Consider the following 21,800-nt stretch of genomic DNA (forward strand, 5'->3'; position numbering starts at 1 on the left):
GCATAGAAAGCTTGTAGAGGGACAGCAGGAAAGAATATCTCAAAGGAGAATGGAGATTCACTGTGAAAGTTTTGAATGCTATGTTGAAGATTTTGTGCATAGACAGAGCAGAATTCAGAAATGAAATGATGTTTAAAGTGACCTGGTAGAGAGACTTTGGAAGGAGTTGGAACAGAGAGAGGTTTGTGCAGCAAGACAAATCTGTCCTATATGATCATTCAACTGAGAGATAAGGAAGCCCTAAAGCTCAAAGAGGTAAGAAGAGAATCACAATGCTTCATGACTATATTTAGGAAAATGGCAATTCTACTGATAGAGAAGAGCCAAGAAGAAAAGGGATATTGTTGTGGTGTGAGCTGATAAATACAATCAATAAGAGTGTAATTTATAGGTTATAGATTAGTAAAAAATATAGATTATAGATATGAGATTTTGATAAGTGGATAAGACCATTATAAAGCAAAAACTGTCATAGACAGGCCTAAGACGCCATTTTGCTGCCTTCTATAAAAAACTGTTACAAGGGCTATTTCTGAGAAACTGAAATGAAAGCTGTTTTCTTATAAAAAATTATCTTGTGGTGGGAACAGTCCCTGGCCAGGTAAATAAAACTCTGCTTTGATTTGAAATTTGGACTTAGAGTATTTTCTGGAGTGACTCCCCATAACAATACCTTTATATTTAGGGAGTACTGGGTTATTTGGGTACTTTGACGTCTTATCTATCTGCATGCTTAGCTTGAAAATATAGGATCAATGTACATTTTAAAAATATGTTGCTGATATTATGATGAAGTCTTAGACTTCTCAGCCAGGCCAAATCTCATATAGATATCCTGTTCATTTCACTCAGCTCAATGCTGATTATCAAAGCCTCCAGAGAAATACAATTCAAGATGTTTTAAAGTTTCTCTAAAAAATTCCAAATTAATTTATTTAATAATCAATAGCTTTGCAGCTAGAAGTTCCTTGCAGGTAACCTACATTCCTTGGGCTGCAGTTTTGATTTCCTTCTGTTTGATCTATGGGTACTTTTGCCATTCCGTATGCATCCTGTATAAAGATATATTTATTTAGGACTTATACTGAGCCTGCTTCCAAAAAGGATTACAGGCATCTTCTAATACGTCTGCCTAGGCTTCTTTTTAAAGAAGCTTTTCTCTTTCCTGCATGGTGTCCTGCCATCTGGGTGCACAATGAGAATTTTTTTTTTAATGATACATAAAATGAAAGTAAAACTAATAACTTCAATTATGCTGATAAAAGGGTAACTCAAAGAAAACAAACAAAACCTCAAAATTTTCCCCATTCCAACCAGAAAAATTTCTGAACAAAAGTGTTACTGTGATTTGAATATGTCCCTGAAAAGTTCACGTATTGGAAACAATCCCCAAAGTTAGATATTACTGATGTTCAGAAGGGAGGCCTTTGGGAGGTGAGGATTAGGTGAGTTCATGGGTGGTGGGACCCCCATGGTGACATTAGTTACTTTAAAAGAAGAAGAAGAAAAAAATTGAGCTAGCATGCTTGCTATGTCTCACCACATTTAACACTTTGCTTTGTTATGATATAGCAAGAAGGTCCGCATCAGAGGCTGGTGCCATGATTTTGGACTTCCTGGTCTTTAGAACTATAAGCCAAATAAACCTCTATTCTTTATAAAACACCCAGTCTGTGCTACTCAGTTATAGCAACAGAAAATAGACTAAGACAATCATCAACCTCTGAATTTTAAGTTTCTTTCTTTTCCATAGAGTCTGCTTTTTTAGATTCAAGTGTATGTGTGCATATAAAATCTGGAAAACAATTTTAGCAACGCAAATAATAAATTTACTGAAACCAAGGTATAAATGACTCATGCAATACTTAGACATTTTAGGTACAGAATAAATGTTTACTGCATGATTACATGAATACGATTTCTGATTATAATTAGGGTGTTCTCTTTAGCTGGTTGTCTGCACTTTAACAGGGAACATAGATATTAGATTGAAGGAATAACATCCAGCAGATAGGCAAAGCAAAAGTATTTTAAGGCTCTTGGCAAATCAAAGTCTTCTTCATAGGACAGTGAGCAGCACCTTTGATCAGAATGACCCAAGGAGAGTGGGGACACTTTGTTTCCAGAATCCTCACTGGCTCTTTCCCCTGCTCCCATCTCTGCCCTCCCAGTGCCTGGTTACACAGCCCCTTCTGGCTGGTTGGCACAGGTGGAAAGTCTGGTCAGCTGTCATGTGAAAAAGGATCAGATCATAAATACAACGCAGGTCCCAGAACACATAGGGGTCTAGGATTTGTTATCACACTTGTCCCCACGCCCATAGGGCTGAACCAGACTCCTCAGAGGCCATCTCTTCTCCTAGTGTTTTTTGTTTGTTTGTTTGTTTGTTAGCCAATGGCGTGTGCAGCTCTGATCCTTTGGTCATTTGGTCCTTCTTTCCTTCACCTCAGGTGAAACTCAAGTCAAGACATTCCCAAAGTCCTTCCAGCATCAACGCATGTGTCTGCTGCTAGCCCTTCCAGGTAAGAACCTACCTCCCAGAGCCCCTGACACCACATCAGATCCATTCCTCATTCTCGCCACAGGCTATGAATGTCCTTTTCCTGGACACCAAGTCTCAGATGTTGACACCCAGCTGGTTTTCCATTCCCTTCATTAAAAATGTCTTTAAAATAGTTCACTATTCCATCCAGATTTTTATCTTTTCTGCCTGCAACACTGGGTTTAGATCTTAGCTTTCACAAGCAATTGATAGGTTACCTTGGGTGTTATTTAGTCTCATCAAGATTCCTAATTTGCAAAATGAGCAAAAGCACATGTATAGAGTTGTGTGATCAGATGAAAACACACACGTAAAGCCCTCAGCATTCAGTCAGACCCTCAGAACATAAATATCTTTCCTACTTTTATTCTCTCTGTTCCATCTCTTTTAAAAAAGATCTAAGCTGAACATGGTAGTGCATGACTATAATCCCAGGGGCTCAAGAGGCTGAGGCAGGAGGATTGCATGTTCAAAGCCAGCCTTAACAATTTAGTGAGGCCTTAAGTAACCTAGTGAGACCCTGCCTCAACATAAAAAATAAAAAAGGGTTGGGGATGTGGCTCAACCCCTGGGTTCAATCCCTAGTGTGTGTGTGTGTGTGTGTGTGTATAAAAAATCTGTACTTCCTTTCATTCTTTTGCTTCCTTTAAAGATACACGAGTTGTTCTTTCTTCCCTGTGATCATGGTCCTTTTAGGGACAGTTTGATCTCTGCTGGTGTCCTTTCAAAATAGGTTTTCTAATTATACAATAAGGGGCCACAGTGTGATACAGGCTGCAGTGCTCACACAGTCCGCATCATTTGGAGGAGAGTATTCATATACCAAATAAGGAGCAATTTTTTATAAAAGCAGGATAATCAGGGACTAAATACAACACTAATTTCTTGTCCTAGTTTCCCCTCTTCTTTCAATCAGGCATTTCTACAGGGGTTCGAAAGGTCTTGAGATCGTAAGCCTATGAGCAAGTGACCGTTTATCAGTGAGAATTACTTTCCCTGTTTTAAACTTCTTTCCATTTTGTGTTGCTCTGGAAAGTGGGAGGGGAGTAGGAAAGATGGAGAATAATAGGAGAAAGTGTTGTGGTCGGGGAGGGATGAGCAACTGCTCTGCGTTTATGTCACAGAGGATGTAGATTCGCGATTCTGTAGCGTCACATCGTGCTATTCTGTTCTCCTTACTATTGGATGTTGTATGGCAATTGTACTGAGGGATAGGTAGGAAAGGCTTGGAAAAGCATTAAGGGAAAGCAGACCACAAAGGAAACCAGAGGCACTTCCTATCACTAGGACAAAGATAGGATGATATATATATTACCATATTGTTAAATATGGTTCACATCTTTGAGAAAAAAAATAGTGATGCTCCCATATCCACCACTCCTCCTCTTTTTTTGGGAAGAGAAGGAACAGGAGGAACAGTCGGTGGGTAGGAGGGGCATGTGGAATGTGAGGAACAGGCAGAGGACACAGTGTGTCTAGAGAGAGAGAGAGAAGACTTATACAGAGACAAAGAGACTCCAGCAAGAGGCTCCTGTTTGGGGTTTCTGATGCAAAACCAATTCATTTAAAATCTTCAGAACTAAAGTTGAAGGATTTTATTTATCAATGTATTTTATTTATCAAAAGGATTTTATTTATCAATGCAATGTCCTTTTGTCTTTGAACTGTGAACTCTGGTTCCTCTGTCCTTCATCCATACAGTTTACATATTGGTGCCAAAAGGTTCCTCAGAGATCTTTCATGTAGACTAGAAATAGCTTCCAGGATCTATGAGTTATGCTTGATGGGAAAGATGATGGGATCCATCAATGTTGGGATCTGCTAATGCTGTCTGTCCATGAGTTGGGGCAGGAGTCACCTGAGTAGTGCCATTCATGCTAAAGGCGTATGACTCTCGTGTTATTAGGGAGATTCAGGGATGTTAAACCAGTTTCCAAAAGCTCAGAGCTATTTAGTATTTTATCAACTTATCTAAAACACCCCTCTCCATTCCAAGTAAATGGTTCAGGACCCTAGGGAAAAGAATAAAGATGAAGAGGATTAACCATCCTGAAAATGAAAACTGTCTTCCTTTGAGGCATTTAGAATTAAAAATAAACCTTCCAAAAGCCTTCTATTAGACACTTTCTCAAAATTCCTGGGAGCTCTGACTGGCCCTCTCACAAAAGCCTGGGGCCCTTTTTGTCAATTTCAGAGGAGTTTCAAAGTCTCTAATAGCAAAGGCTGATTATTTCTCCCAGGGAAAAAGAAAATTTTTTAGTGCTTGGATGAAGAGATAAACAAGTAAGGAGAAATTTAAAAGTGCTATTTGTTTCAGGTTGGTGGTTATTTGAATTTAACTTAAGGACTTTTAAATGACAGCCCACTTAATATCATTTTTGAAAAATTCCTTTTACAGTAGTATATGGAATGAAAATCCAAGATGGGATTTGAACTTGGTTTTAACTAATCATGGTAGCAGGAGGTAGTCTCCGTTCCAGAATAAATTGCATATTACAGAAAATCCAAGTAAAAGACTTAAGTTCTTCAAGCTGTGGTGATATGCTTTGAGGAAACTTTGGTCTCCAAACCTTTTCTTGTCTGAAAAATGACTATTAAATATTCAGAAGCTCCTCATGAAAATATTAATATTCTGGGGTGATGTGCCACTTTGGATTCATCAGTAGTTAAGCCCAGAAGAAGGAAAAGCTAGTGATGAGGTGGAAGGAATTGTTAACAGTTATGGAATATGAGAAAAGAATGAAAGAAACAATTTTTGGAGACTAGTAGTTGAGGACTTCAGCAGGCCAAAGATGGACTTTGCTGTGTTAAGTCTATTCCTAACTCCAGAATGTTCCACAGATGATCCAATCACCACCATTAAGTAGTTGATGAAAACCAACCCCCGTGGATAAACCCCCAAGACGCAACTGGAAAAGAGAAAGGGGGAAAGAATAAAGAAAAAACAATGTAAAAAGTGTAGGAGTGCTTTCTCTCTGAAATTTCTGAGAGAAGATGGGAGTTGAAAAATCTCAAATGAAATGTTGTCCCAATCTCACTTGACTAATTTTAGTTGTCTTGGTTCATGGCTATGATTCATCCCTAAAGCTGTGAATTGCTGAGGAGGAAGGAGGAAAAAAATTGACTTAAATGTCAAAGAAGTAGGAACATAAATATAGTTTTCTTTTATGGGGGAACTAGAATTCTAGGATATGGGTATCTTTTTTTTTTCTCATGAGGGACCAAATGCTTCAAGCTTCTAGAAAAATAATGATCTCCAGTCAAAACATCATCAAGGAATAAAAGACAGAACTGAGTCATGTCATGTCTGATTTTTTTTTGCCATCTTTCTCCTTGAGTATCTTCTTAAATATCTTTAAACTAGAAATCATTAATAACCATTATGTGGTTGAGTATTATGGAAGCTTAATATGTATACTGTATGATAAATGTAACTCAAAAGACAGGTGAGGGAAAAGTGAATGGAGATAACTGGAACTAAGAGAAATAATTCCAGGAGTGGGGTGGTTAGAGAGAAGGAACACGTGTATGACTGGTGGTCAGGTGTTCTCCTGCTTGCTATTGAAAGAGGACAATAGAAATGGTTTGATGAAACGCCATTCTAAGCAAAGAAAAATGTTTTTCAATTTACAAGGTGTTCTTAGTAAACTGGTTCCATTTTGAATTTCTGTATGTTGGCAGTTACTAACTCATATTCAGTTCCATGATTTTACTCTCTGAAGTAGCTGATCCTCTCATCTCTCAGTCTATCCACTGTCTGTGTGTTTGCCTCTTTCTGCTCTTAAAACCTTGGGAGTAAATTGTGCTGCTATGAACATTGATGTAGCAGTGTCCCTGTAGCATGCTCTTTTTAGGTCTTTAGGGAATAGACCGAGAAGGGGAATAGCTGGGTCAAATGGTGGTTCCATTCCCAGCTTTCCAAGAAATCTCCATACTGCTTTCCAAATTGGCTGCACCAATTTGCAGTCCCACCAGCAATGTACAAGTGTACCCTTTTCCCCACATCCTCGCTAGACGAATGGATAAAAAAAATGTGGCATTTATACACAATGGAGTATTACTCTGCATTAAAAAATGACAAAATCATAGAATTTGCAGGGAAATGGATGGCATTAGAGCAGATTATGCTAAGTGAAGCTAGCCAATCCCTAAAAAACAAATGCCAAATGTCTTCTTTGATATAAGGAGAGTAACTAAGAACAGAGTAGGGACGAAGAGCATGAGAAGAAGATTAACATTAAACTGGGATGAGAGGTGGGAGGGAAAGGGAGAGAGAAGGGAAATTGCATGGAAATGGAAGGAGACCCTCAGGGTTATACAAAATTACATACAAGAGGAAGTGAGGGGAAAGGGAAAATAATACAAGGGGGAGAAATGAATGACAGTAGAGGGGGTAGAGAGAGAAGAGGGGAGGGGAGGGGAGGGGAGGGGGGATAGTAGAGGATAGGAAAGGCAGCAGAACACAACAGACACTAGTATGGCAATATGTAAATCAATGGATGTGTAACTGATGTGATTCTGCAATCTGCATACGGGGTAAAAATGGGAGTTCATAACCCACTTGAATCAAAGTGTGAAATATGATATATCAAGAACTATGTAATGTTTTGAATAACCAACAATAAAAAATAAAAAAAAAAACCTTGGGAGTAAAAGAAATATAGGATGGTTTTAAAAATATGATCTAGGACATTAGAGGAAGATGATATTGCACAGGAGGTGAATGAAAAAGGAAGAGTTCTAAGGGCTTCAGAGTGGGTTCTTCACACCCCCAAAGCTATGAGGAGAGGAACCCCAAGACACTGTGGTGAATGATGATTTTGGCATCTGTCCTCAGCCTTCCTCAGAGCATTCTCCTTTATCTTTCTCATAGCTCTGCTCCTTTTGGTTCTCCTCAGACCTGTGTATTGCTGTGAGCAGCCGCCATCTACCTCATCACCCAGACCCCTAGGTGTCATTCAGCTAACATGCCCCGTGCTTCTCCACGCTAACATAACAGGACCCTCAGGAGGTGGCAGGGCCTCTAGAGGCTGCAGATGTAGTTTCATAAGAGGAAACTGAGACTTTAAAGGTCTAAATGATTTTCTGTTCATCTTATTTTCTCATTTGCATCTTCTAAAAGATGTCAACTAACACCATGGCTGTGTCTACCTTTTTTGTTTTGTTTTTTTATTCTCCTATTGAGAGCTATTTTAAAGTTCATAGAAGATATTTGTCAGAAGAGTCTTTGGATACCCTTATTTCATACTGCCTTGGCACACTGACTTTTGTTTTTAAACAATACCAGTTGTTCTCAGACTGAGTATATTTAATTTTCTGCTAGGTGTGTCACAGTGCAGTGAAGATTTGTTTTAATTTTTTTAATTCCATAATCAATTTACCTTATATGCCCATGGTGTACATTGAATTATGACCCCCAAGTGTCTGTAAATGTGACTTGCACTATAGTATTTGGAAATAGGACCTTTGCAGATGTAATCAAGTTTTGATGAAGTCATAAGAAGACTGCCATGTGAAGACACAGAAGGCAGAGTGCCACGCGACAACAGGACAGAGTCTAAAAGGTGGCAGCTTTCAGCCAAGGATTAACTGAGCTTTGCCTGCTATCCACCAGAATCCAGGAAGAAACAGTGAAGGACTGTGCTGCACAGGTTTCAGGGGAGCCTGGCCCTGCTGACACCCTGAACCAGACTTCCAGCTGCTTGAACTGTGAAACAATAGGCTTCTATGGTTTAAGCTCCCCAGTTTTGGTGCCTTTCTATGATAGTCCTAGGAAACTAATGCATAAAGGCACAAAGGAAAGACAACTAGAATCGGAAGGAAAGAAAGAAGAGCTTTTTGTGGGTTGGTTTACTAATGTATTGACATTAATTTTTAATTAAAATAATCTGGAGTGATTCCATATGGCCCCTTGGACGAAAATCCATCAAGGAACTCCAGTTATTTTAAGTATGATATATTTTGCTATTTAAATACATTTTTTGCTCATAGACTTGTTCACTGTTTTTCTTTTATTAGAGCTTTATGGTTATACGTAGTAGTGGGTTCACTTCTGACAAATTCATACATGCATAGAAATTGATTTCAGTTCATGATCTCCCTCCCCTTTCTTTTTCCTCTACTAGATTTCCTTTCACTCATCCATTAGTTTGTATTTGATTGGTTTGTCCACTGTTTTTCAATGCTCTTGATTAACAATCTGATTTGTTTTCCTTAACCCAATTTCTTTGGCTTTTTCTGTTTTATTTATTGTATATTTTAATTTTTCATTTTGTAACATAATGTAAATGAATGAGTAGTAACATGTATTTCATCAAAATATGGAATCAAAGGCACTTCAGAAGTACTAATTATCTGTAATATATTTTTTGGGTCCAAATGGAATTATATCTCTAGATCCAAGGCTCTGACTTACTCTCTATAAATAACATTAAAATTTAAGTCAGGTCTTGTGTGAAATAATTTCCATAGTTTCTTTTGTAATGCTGTTCTCTGTTTACAAATAGCACAAATGAAGGTAAAGAATACTTATTCTTTAAATTATAAATTATAATATGTATAGACCATATTTTTTTAAAAACAAAAACTACTTTTAAGGTCTTATGATTTTAATATGTATAGAGCTGCCAAATTTAACCATAAATATCCAGAAACACTTAATTGTCATCTCACCTAATACATCTCATCTAATTTTCAAGAATGAATACATAAACTTTGACAAACGACTCAACACACTTCTCTAAGACAACAGTCTCTATTACTCAGTTATCTAAAATATTCAAGTCTTTTAAGGAAGCATTCCCCTGGAATATTTTGTGGCTGAACAAACGCCTAATGGATCCTCTCTTTGGTCAGAAATCTTAATTTTTCCAGAAAGCATTCTAGGTTGTTTGGAACCCCTCTTGAGGGTGAGGGGTTCAGCTATGATCAACTGAGATTGTAGCTGGGAGTGCCTGTCTTTGAAGACACTGGGGCATAGGAGTCACATCCCATGTCAAAATCAACAGACCACTTCCTATATTACAGCACTCCATCCGCAGAGTTTTTTACTGCCCCACTTACTCTTGGAGACATAGGATCTGATCTGAGGTGGTAATGCAAAGCACTATCAAAAGCCCTGTGTTTGGACTACTTACTTGAGGGTGGTGAGTTCTGTGAGGGATGGCTGGGTCGCCTTGAGATAGCTTTCTCTTCGCGCAGCCACTTTGGGAGAAGGCTTGGGACTTGTGTCTGAGTCCCCACTGTCTTCATCCCCCATGGCCTTGATGTAGCTGCCACTTCGCATTCTTCGGCATGGAATTTCATCGTCCCTGCCTCGAGGGGTGTACCCCGTCCATTCATCTTGAGGAACCTAGTCAGATACAAAACACATAATTCACTATTTTAAAATCCATTTTTTTTGTTTTGGTTTTCTTTCCTGCTTTTCATATGACCCCAGATATAGGTAATAGAGATAAATATCTAAAACGTTAGATAATAACCTTTCACTAACAGTGTTTTACTATGATAGATTTGACAGTATTTGGAAGGCAGGCACATCCATGTCATAATCTTTAAAAAAAAGTTCCTGGGCATTAGGAAAAGTTAAAACACTGGCTCTGATTAATTTACACTTCTCAGAGATAATAGCTGAGTCTAAGCAATTAGAAAGGAAAGCAGATTTATTTTTTTATTTTTTATTTTTGGTACTGGGGATTGAACTCAGGGGCACTTAATCACTGAGCCACATACCCAGCCCTTTTTTGTATTTTATTTAGAGATAGGATCTCACTGAGTTGCTTAGTGCCTCTCATTTGCTGAGGCTGGCTTTGAACTCATGATCCCCTTCCTCGGCCTCTTGAACTGCTGGGATTTCAGGCGTTCACCACCACACCTGGCAGAAAAGCAGTTTTATTTGAGCTTTTCAATGACTTGTTTTCAATTGTCATTTAAGGTTCAAGAATGTTTTCTGATTTATCTATGCCTTCCCTGAACCTTCCATCTTTACCATCTCATATCCTGTCTCTCTTCTTCCTAACTAGTTGTCTATACCAACTGCATTTACTTTCTAACCATCTCTTCTTTCTGAACTCCTCTTCAGTTCAGATTCAGCCTTTATAGATCTGAGAAAAGCACTCTTCGAAGGTTTCTAATGAAATTCTTGTGAAAACTAATGGCATATTAGTGTGCACACACACCACACTTGAGGACATTTGTTCTGTTGGAATTTGATTGCTCTGCTTACCTGGGATTGTTACTACTTATCTGAATCATTCTTTTCCTCTTGCTTTGTTGGATCCTGCTCTAAGTCCATAATTGTGGAGACAACCCAAGAGAGTGCTCTCAGGGTAACACACTGTGTCTTCTTTCTACAATCATTTCTTTCAAGTTGAACATGGCATTATACTACATTTTAGAAGACTTCTTTATGATAGTCTTTTTAATTCCTCTTACATTTTCCATCTCAATGTGAACTTAACCTAGTTCCCGTTGAATCTCATTCATTCTCCATTTGATGAAAGAAATGCATGGTGACACTTCTCATCCATCAAATGGTGATAAATTACAACACAGGGAACACACATGAAACTCAAAAGAGAACAGAAGAGGGAGCAGGCTGGTTCAACCCTCAACAGGTTTATAACAGAGATGGGAAGAAAAAGTATACGTAAATTTGGGAAAAGTTCCAAATCAACATGTTAGCAAGTTGAAGATACATTGCCACAAATGGAATATGTATCAAAGAGACATTCGAAACAGGAGTTAGCCATGGTGCTGGGGGGAAGGAGTACCCAAGTTTGCCAACTGGCCAGGTGGACAATGAGAAGGTAAAATGGCACTTACTATTTTGATGCTATTTACTGGTTACCCACTAAAAAGACACAGTGTTTCATGGTAACATTTAACTATGCTAAGAAATTTGTTTACAGGAATTTCTTTCATTGATACAACATCCTGTGCATTTTTTCTGTATTTCTCAGATGAAAAGCAGGAGTTCAGAAAGCTGAAGTAACTTGCCCAATGACACACAGCTGGTCAACAGAAGCACTGGGATTCAATGTCTTTTGGTTTAATTTCCACAAATCAGAATCTAATAAGTTTTATGATTAAGAAGTGAATCTGAAATCTAAGAGGTTAAGAAAAAGTGTCCACAACGGCAAATACATATGACATATTTCTAAATATGACAGAGTCTCTGGGGTGAGAATAGATGGGCCACTAAAGGAAAAGCACTATTATTTTCTCCTTAAATTATCAATATAGCTCTATAATTTGGAATTTTGTATCAAGAGGCACCAGATTGAATACACGGAACAACTCACAAACTTGGAAACAGCAGTTTGTAGTTCTTACTCTGACAGGTACTTAACAGAGTTGAAACTTGGCTGTGCAATGTGTTTATTTAACAAATTATTATGTTGTGCTTCCTGTTTACAGACATTGTTTGAAATGTTTTATATGAACTCACTTGATCCATGCACCTGAGGGATAAGGTGATGATGATGATGATGATGATGATGATGATGATGATGATGATGATTTTGGTACCAGGAATTGAACTCAGAGGCACTTGACCACTGAGCCACATCCCCAGCCCTATTTTGTATTTGTATTAGAGACAGGGTCTCACTGAGTTTCTTAGTGTCTCACTCTCGCTGAGGCTGGCTTTGAACTCTTGATCCTCCTGCCTCAGCCTCCGGAGCCACTGGGATCACAGGTATGCGCCACTGTGCCCAGCTCATTCTGCAAGTAAGGAATCCAAGGTTATGGAACCTGCCCCAAATTACAGCTCTGAAGGGACAGTTTCAGTGCTGCAGCTCCTGGGGTCCTGCCATTGACTGGTATTTGATGCAGCCTCTCCTTCTAGACTGTGGTTTGTGGTGCCCACAGAACTGAACAGTTCCAAGTTCTTGACTACATGATCCATTATTATTTGATGCAGTTGCCATTTATTACTTATGTTAGTAGCAATGTAGGGTTTTTACTTTTCAGCTAAAAAGCATCAAAATCACCACAGCAACAAGGTTGTTTTTAGGAAATTTTAAATGTTGAGAACAGTCTTGTTTTCCTTCAATTGACGAGTGACTCATTGCACAGATACGATCATGTTCAGAACCTAATTATTGACTAAGCAATTCCATTTAAAAAATCAACTTGGTACAGCTTGGGTCATTAGATAAGGCAGCCAGTCCCTGTCATTCCTCAGTACCAATGCAAAGTTCACAAGCATTGCTCTCAGAGACTGATGACACACTGATTACTAATATTGCTTATAGAAGAAAAACATGGCAAATTTCTATTTAGGTGCTTTTCAAAGTTGGTTTATGGTAGAAACTTTGGGGGGGGGGTTACTACAAACAGTCTGTAATTGTTGCTAAGGGAACCAGTTGAGAATCACTTAATCTGTATACCTCTCAATTAAACATTTATTTCAAATGACAGCAGCTAAGTACAAAAGCTACTTCCATCAGAGTAGAATACAAATACTCGTATATTATTCACCTCCCTAACAACAAGTAAAAAATAATACAGAAATCAGTTCTAGGAAAAATGGAAATGACACAGAAAATCCAGACCTTGGAGAAGAGAAACACTTGCTAATCCATAAGGATTTGTAAAATTGCTATAAAGGAGCTGGTTTTTATTTTTAGTCAACCTCCAAAGCAAGAGACAGACATTGCTTAGGTACCCAGTTTTAGAAGACAATGTACCATTTTGTAAGGGGCTCAAAGTTTAAAATGCTACCCTCTTTGGATGGTCGAGAAAGGTCATTCCGTGGCTGCAGCTGCTGTGATAGAGTCAGAGGTTGCTGTGACTTTCCACTTAAGCAGCACAGAGAAATCTAAAGAGAAGGTCGCCTTTGCAGCTGCCTGTGAAAGGCATCATTGTTACCTGTGATGGTGTTTAGGGGACTGACGTCTTGATAAGAAAGGGAAGCTGAAAGAGAAAATGGACCAGGAGCTTGCTGGTATCAGGCTAGAGGGATATCCTGTTTGCTGGAACCATCTTAGGAGGTAGAAATCAGTTCTAGAAAATCAGTTCTAGGAGGTAGTTGGGCTTGATAAACAATAAATAAACATTACAGGTTAAATTTTACAATAGCTATAGATTAGGAAAAAAAGGGGGGCGTATTTACATTTTAGTGTTTAAGTGCTAACACTGAAATAAAGAGCTTTATTTTTGATAAAATAAGGAGTAGTGAGCATTCTCTATTTCAGGTACAGCCATTCCATAACTGAAATTATGTGGCATCATTCCGAAGTCCTAAGACTGCCCCTGACCAAGAAATGACCATGATGCAGGGCTAACATCCTCTAATTCCAGGATGAAGATGCTTTCTTCATTGAAATAGCATCATGGCCCTGAATGGTGGGTCATTTGAATACAGTATTCCATCACAGAACAAAGGAAATACATTCTTACTCTGCTAAAGTCTGCCTTCCTGCCTTCCTCCCTTATTCCTTTACTTCTGTCAAGTGTTTTTGGTCGCTTACTTGCCACAGTGAACAATGCACATGTTGATTCCATTCAGCGGAACTTACATTCTAGGAGAGCTGGAAGAGGTAGGTAATGGACGAGCACAGCAATAAATGAACTGGATAATTTCAGAAAGTGTAAACGCTATGAGGAAGATAAGATGGGGCGATGCATGGGGCAATGCATGCTTTAACTTGCTCTTCAGAGAAGCTGACCTGAAGAGGTGACATGGGAGAGGAGATCTGATGACCAAAGGAGCCAGCCTTGGGAAGATCTGGGAGCAGAGCTTCTAGGCAGAAGGCTCAGCTAGTGCAAAGTCTCTAGAATAAGAATGAACTTGGAGTAACCAAAGTCTAACAATGAAAACGTCAGCCCCACCAGAGAGCACTAAGAAAGAGGGAAGTGACAGGAGGAGATACAAGGGACGAGGTCACATAGCATCTTGTAAGCTCATCTCCCATTGTCCTTCACAGCTGATCTCAGTTCTCTCAAAGCTCTCTCCATTGTAGCCTAAATTTATCTGCTTTATAAAATCTACAGCATGTACTATCTACTTAAAGGGTCAGCAAACTATAGCTTGCAGATTCCATCTGGCCCACCGTTTTTATAAATAAAGTTTTATCGCTACACAGCCATGGTCTGTCAGGATTTGTTGTTTGTGGCTAGTTTTAAGCCTCAGGGCAGAGTTGTGTGGTAGTGTGGGGGAATGTATAGCTCATAAAACAAAAGTTTAGCATCCTCTAATCCATATAATCATATGCATACTTATTTGCATAATCACTAAAGGGTTGTTTTATACACATTACTGGTTCTTTGAGTCCTTATTTTCTCTCCCCAACTACTCCTCAAGCTCACTGAAATTGGGAGAAGCAGTGTTGCTGAAAGGCTGGGGGGTGGGCTTTGCAATTACACTGCCCAGGTTTGAATTCCTGCTGGGCCAGTTACTTCCTTGGGCAAGTTAATTAATTTCTCTGTGCCTCATTTTCCTATCCTAAAGGATTATGTGTGGAATAAATGAGGTAATGCCCATAAGCACACAGGAAGTGCTTTTTAAGAAAGTTCTGTTTTATGGGATTTCTCCAGTTCTCCTGGCATGTACCCATCTTACTGAGCACACAGATGTTCCTTAATGATAGATGATTTTTGTCTTTTCGAAAAGATTCTGAGGCCTACTAACACTGTTTTTGGTAAAATAGGGGTAGAAATAGCTGAAATTTATTAAGCAAAGCTTAAGTTCTAATGGACTGTCTACTCCCACTACTGAGCTAGAGTTCCCCATCAGGGAGCGTTTTACAGCTCTCTGTCCTGGGGACTCTGATCTACTTTGGACTGGAAGGGGAGCCTGTAGCTCTTGGGATACCAGGGCCACACCAGCTTACTTGGCTTCCCAGGGATCAACCTCAAAGGCTTCAGTTTGGTTCCCAGAAATCTTAGGGATAAAGAAACCTCTGTGGGAACTAGTTTTGTATTTGGAGAAGACTTTAAGGAAGTCTTGTCCAAGATCCATGCACTGTATGTGACCTTGGGTGTATTACTAACCCAAGATCACGCTAGTTACTGAATCAAAATCTGTGAGATGGAATGAAAACAGATGTATAATGAACAAAGATAATGTGTGTGAACACAGTTTGTGAACCTCAAAGCACCTTAAAATTGTGGAGAGAAAGGTTGGAAACATCTCTCTTCATGATTACTTTTTAAGTATGGCCAGCCAAAAATACCTTGCTGATGAAAAAGTAACTGACATCCTCTATTTATTAGATATTCTAGTATAAGAATATAAATGCAAGTAGACTTTACAGGTCATAATATACAAATTTAATTCAGACATTTCTTCTATGGTAAGAATGTAGCTGATTGATATTGGCCACATTGGATTATTACATTGCATACATGCATGAACATGTAATAACAAATTCCATCATTATATGCAAGTATAGTGGATCAATAAAAATGTGGAACAAAAGAACGAAGCTAAATTGGTTGGTGGGCATAGAAAGGTATTTGTCTGTCTTCTGGGTCCTTTGGAAGTGGACTCTATTTTGGTCCTGACCTTTTTTTCCCCTTTAGGTTTCTCCAAGATTAGTTGAAAGAAGATCACATCAGTTAAAGGTAAAATAATATATTTTACAGAATCTAAGGCACCAATGCAAACCCCTCAATATTGTTTGGTGACACTCAGAAGAAAAGAAATACCATTGAGTAAATCTGATGATCCAGAGAATAAATGATGCATCTCAATTATCTGAGATGCTAAAATGTGAAAAACATGGGTCTTAGAGCCAGTTGAAAATTCTTTATGTTTGAAAATCAGAACAAGAAACAGGATGGGCTGGGGATGTAGCTCATGGGAGAGCACTTGCCTAGCATGTGTGAGGCACTGGGTTTGATCTTCAGCGCCACATAAAAATAAACAAATAAAATAAAGATATTGTGTCCATCTATGACTAAAAAAGATTTTTAAAAAGGTGTATTTTGGGTTAGTAATTATAGAACTTAATATTCATATTTATTAGTGATCAAATTAATATTAATAACCAGCATGAATCTATTGTATGAACATGTAATAACAAATTCCACCATTATGTGCAAGTATAAAAAACATGTTCATATAATGTCTCATGATCCTTACAGCTATTTTGAAAGACAGGGAGAATAGTATTATACTATTATAATTATGCTATTATAATAATATAATATATTACACTTAAATAAAGAAACTGAGGTCCAGAGAATTCAGTAGCTAGTGTGGCATAGCACCACTGTCCCAAGCTGGGTGTGCTCTTCACAGACCAGAAATCTTTTCCCTTCTCATATTTGTATATGTCTTTTGCATAACAATTATTTTATGACAATCTCCAGAATACCAATTTCAGATAAGAGAACACATTCATAGGGTTTTTAGATCTGTCTGGAAGAAAAGTAAATTAATAAACAAATAATGGGTTACATGCCTTGAAATAAAAATGAGAAGAGCTAAGATATTAGAGATGGGAAGGCATAGTTATAAGACCCTCTCCCCAAGCACAAGTAGCTTGAGCACCCCGCTGTGGCTGGACTGCCATTATTGACATGCAACTGACCAGTAGATGTGCTCAGACATTCTGGGTCAGTAATGGTCTAATGGCTGAGAGATGAAGCCATGTGCGTGTGACTCCTTGAGAGTGGATTATCTCAGGATGGGAAATTGGAAGGTGAGGTTTGGAGGAATGAAAATGTGTGAGATTTTGGGAAATCTGAGAGCCACAAAAGGAATGGAGACACTTAGAAAGCCAGAGAGCTGAAATGGAGCACGTGTCCTGAAAATACACCAGGGCTGGCCAGCGCAATTCTGCATTGCATAGATGTGGAAGGGAAATGGAGGAGGCTGACACTGAGTGGCATGTAAGGCAAGGTTCCATTTCATCAGGAACCAAAGAAGCCTGGAGAAATAACTCAGGCATCTGACTGATTAGGAAAAAAGACAGCCAAGAAGATTAGTGATTAAAATGGTATCAATTATAGGTATATATTTGCAAGGCAACCACTCAGCTGCTGTTGATGGCCTCCTAAAGGATAGGGTATTTCAGTGAAAGCAAACAGGTAAGGGCTGGGGTGGATGGAGCTCAATGGTCGAGTGCTTGCCTTGCTTGGGCAAGGCCCTGGGTTCCAGGCCCAATACTGCCAAAAAAAAAAAAAAAAAAAAAAAAGCCAGCAAACAGTTAAGTGAGGATGCTTGACCCTTCCTGAGTTTGATGAATCAATAGGAGGAAAAAAAAAAAAAAAGAACAAACCCTGCATTTAAGAAAGAAGATGTGGGGTCTTGGCATTATGGCATAGTCTCACAACTATGGAATAACCTCAGAAGACTGGGAGAAATACTTGTCACACTTATTTTAATCTTTTCAGCCATCTTATAAAATAGGCATTCCTGTTTCCATTTTACTGCTGCAGAACTAGACTCAAAAAGGTAAAAATCACTTGCCCAAGGTCATAATAACTAGCAGGAGTGCCCTCTGTCTGGCACCAAAGTTTTTAAAACTATCCCCCTGTTTCTGATGAATCCATTGGTGATGACTGAGTGAATGAACAAATTTATAAAAGGGAAAAGAAAAAGAAGGAATAGAGTACATGCTCCTGCATAACTGTACATCGAAAAAAAAAATAGAGTGTAACTATTAAAATAAGCGTAAACATCACCTTGACACTAATTGGCTAGCACTGCTAAAGAGGGTTTAAAATAATGAATTCTTAAAATAACTGGGAAGTGAAATAGCACGTATTTCAGTTTCGTGGTGCCCTTTCCAGCTGTTGTCAGCATAACTGCTGGAACAAAATTGGACAGTTTGGGGGAAATTAGAAAACCTGCAGGACAGCCACAACTTTCAGGCCAAGTATCCCTACAATGCAGCAGCATGTATGAGAAGGCTTCGCTGTGGAGTTCACGTTCCTGCCTCCAGCTGTTTCCAGAGATGGCTGTAATGTGTGGGGGCTTCTAAGCACTTTTAGTGGGCTCTCAGATTCCCTACTCACTCGGCTCCTTTGCATCTTCTTTGCAGCTGGGAGAACTGCTTTTCTCCTCCACACAGCTTTCACCTTGACAAATGCGACTTGGCTTAAGTGTCCCTGTAGCCTTTTTAGCTTGCTCTTCTCATAGCAAAAGCAGGGGGGAAAAAAAAGCAGGAATAGGAAGATTACAATAATGTGACAGGCAGATCTGAGGCATGATTGTTGTTTCGCAGACAGGAGCAGATCTCCCTGGCAACCATCCTTCCTAACTCCCCTGGAAGCCCAAAGCTAGTACAAAACTTAATTTGTTTGAGATTGCTTAGAGTTCCCTTTTAAGGACAAAAGTAAATACCTACCTCTTTTAGAGTAGGGTTTATACACTTTGCCAAAGCTCCCTCTCCGTAGTGTTTTTTTTAATGCTCTTGAAAGAATAGAATTTAGTAAACAGCAACATGAAAGGGTGATTTGCTCATTATGCAAACCACCCCTATGGGGTTATTCTCACTCATGAAATTTATACAGATCTACAGAGTACCCGGTACCATAGCAGTTTCTGGGTAAATACAGCAAAAGCATTTTATAAAACACAGTCTCTGGTTTCCAAGGAATTTGTGAGTCTTAAGTGGATCAGTAAATTTGGAGAATGATGAAGGAAAAGAGTACAAGAGTTTTAAAGCTGCTCAACCTGATCTGAGTATTAAATCTCAGGAGTTAGGAATTACCTATTGGGCTTGGAGTTTGTTCCCCTATGTCCTCTGCACTGGGGGTGCATCTGTTCTTTGGGAGTGAAATGTGTATTAGGTGCCTAAGGGCCACTGAGAACTGGTGCTGGAGGAGCCTCACAGGGAGTCCTCCAAGGGAGGGGAGGCTTCCGCTGGCCTTGGAGGCTGGTAGAAAATGCCATTGACATTGAAGGAGGCACCGTCTCTCGGGAAGATGCCTTTGTGGCAACATAAATGGTAACCAAGTCACTAGACTCCTGCAGAATGTAGGGCCAGGAGGAGAAAGGAATTTTTATTCATTGTCCACCTTATATTTTGACTATCATGGGTACCCCTGTGTTTTCCCACTGGATTCCACACTGGCTCTTGGAGTCACATTGGGGAAACTTTCCCTCCTTACTTGAGGCTGTTTCAGGAGAGACACAGGAGCCAATCAGCATGTAAGTTGCCCAAGCTTCATTCACGGCTTCCCTGCATTGCCCCAGATCTCTGTGTGTGATCTAAGCCTGTTCAATCTACAAGGATCTTGGGACCTTTGCTTGGAAAGGTGGACAAAGATAAAGAAGGTAGCCTGGGGTCCTGCAGGTAGCCATTTGATAATTGCTAATACACAAACATTATTTTACCTACTACCACAATACTATGTTGCTACCAATTCCACTGAGAGTGGGATTAAATGACATGCACTAAATGCTACCGTTAGTATGGGATGGCCAGAACTGAAAGACAGGTTCGTCTCACTTGAATTTCTGTGCTCTTCATCATAGCATGCTGGTGTCTATAAGAGTTTCAAAACTTAGTTACAGTAATTTTCCTTTAAACATAAAACTCAAGTATTAAATTGCTGGGAGATGTAAAGCTATAACATTTAAATTTTTTTTTACATTAACAGTCAACATTTATTTTCAAAAGAGATTTTCTATTTTTTAAATAGTACAAAAATAAACTGTTGTTTGTCTCAAGACATGTTTTACATAAGTTAATTTAAATACACATTTGTCTAAGGCACTGAAACATTCACACACAACCTTAATTTTCAGGTATAGTCAGCAGGTTGATGTTTGTAACAATCAAGTTGGTTTGTCCCTCCCCCCAAAAAAAACCCACAGAAAAAATCCCAGAAGTTAGCAGTTTATAAGCTTTTCAAAGATGACTATTTATCTTCAAAATGTTTTAAGCATAAAAAATCCCAAAGAAAAATTTTCCTGAGTTATTCCTTTAATAACATTTCTTTCTTTCCTAAGAGACACATTTTTTTCAGTTATTTACACAAATATTGATGCTGTCTGTAATTGGTGCTTGATTTCAAAATACTAAAACCATTGTTCTTTGCACAGAACATTTTCAATAAATAATTGAATGACTGAATGAAGCAGCCACAGGTCCTTCAAAAAATATATAAAAGACCCATCTCTATGGCATATCCCAGTAACAAGTAATGGTTGTTAGATGCTTGGAACAACTAGGAGAACTTATAGTAATGTCGCAGAATACTCAATACCCAGCAGTTATAGTTGGTTACAAGTTTTAGTGAAATATAAGCAAGAATAAAAACATCTTAAAAGAGTAAAAGATAAAAACAATAAGAGTTTATGTCTGTGGTAAATATATTTTCTCTCTGCTGGCTGCATAGGAGATAAGCTTATTTGGAACTCTTTTTTTTAAAAAAAAAAACACAATTGTTTATTTTCAGGCATATTGGAGGCTTATCTGTTGGCTTGGAATGACTAGCTGAGCCCCTGTAGTTTTCTATTATGTTATAGTCAGTAGTGTTTGCCCACCACATCCTATGTAGTGTGGAGCTATAATTCCAAGTTCCCAGAAATGAATTCCTTGAGGTAAACTGGGATTCCAACTCTGGTGTCCAGAAGCAGAGGTACAGGTGGAAGAAGAGGGATCTTCTTTTTGGGGTTGATATAAACTCAGATGTACTGACATCAAATGTTGGGTGTTGGCTAAAATGTTAATAAATCTCTCAGCACATTTTCTATTTGTCAAACACACCCCAACTACTTGTCAAATTTGTGTGAGTATGAATCTATTTCTTTAGAACATGAAGTCTGATAAACATTTAATGAACAAATAGTACAGCTATTTTAAAAAATGCTTGAGTGCAGATCTCTTAGAACTTTTAAGTCTGATGATCTTATTTAAAATAGTACCGCAAGTTTGGAGATTATAAAATATCAAGTTGATCATCTCAGGTATTAATACTTAATTTAAAATTCAAAATTTTGAAGTAAATTTCAGAAAACACTTCCCTCTAGTTTCTCTGTTATTAATTTTATAGTACTAAGTTTCTAATGAGAATATAGATGATGATACTTACAAAGCATAGACTTAACTTTTGATATCTATAAACAAATAAAACACTAAGAAGAGGCGTGCCACTATTTTTCTGTCTTCTGATCCCTCCTGCATCTTGGAGCTGTTTGGACTTTTTTATTCCAAGAAACTTTTACAACACCTAAAGGCATACTGTATTCAAATGGATCACAGTAAAATCTTTCCTTCCTGAATCTTAAGCCATTCTGTATCAACGAAGCCATCAAACTCCAAGAATCTTAATTCTTGGCATTTGGAAAGCACTG

The 21,800-nt window shown here is 38.5% G+C and overlaps 1 protein-coding gene across 14 annotated transcripts in view; it reads right to left on the reverse strand.

Moving 5' to 3' along the window:
• The window catches only part of Dlgap1 (DLG associated protein 1), a 362,352-nt gene that overhangs the window by 280,399 nt on the left and 60,153 nt on the right, over positions 1-21,800 (reverse strand). For 10 of the 14 annotated variants that reach the window (XM_027942934.3, XM_027942933.3, XM_027942943.3 and 7 more), the window contains exon 2: positions 9,679-9,893. In XM_027942934.3, the coding sequence (XP_027798735.2) occupies positions 9,679-9,893 (215 nt within the window). Of the gene's footprint in view, positions 1-9,678; positions 9,894-18,511; positions 18,626-21,800 lie in introns of all 14 variants that reach the window. The other 4 variants (XM_071602436.1, XM_071602437.1, XM_071602442.1 and 1 more) reach the window with 1 other exon arrangement.

This window comes from Marmota flaviventris, chromosome 16 (assembly GCF_047511675.1).
Source record: "Marmota flaviventris isolate mMarFla1 chromosome 16, mMarFla1.hap1, whole genome shotgun sequence".
Lineage (NCBI taxonomy): Eukaryota > Metazoa > Chordata > Mammalia > Rodentia > Sciuridae > Marmota > Marmota flaviventris.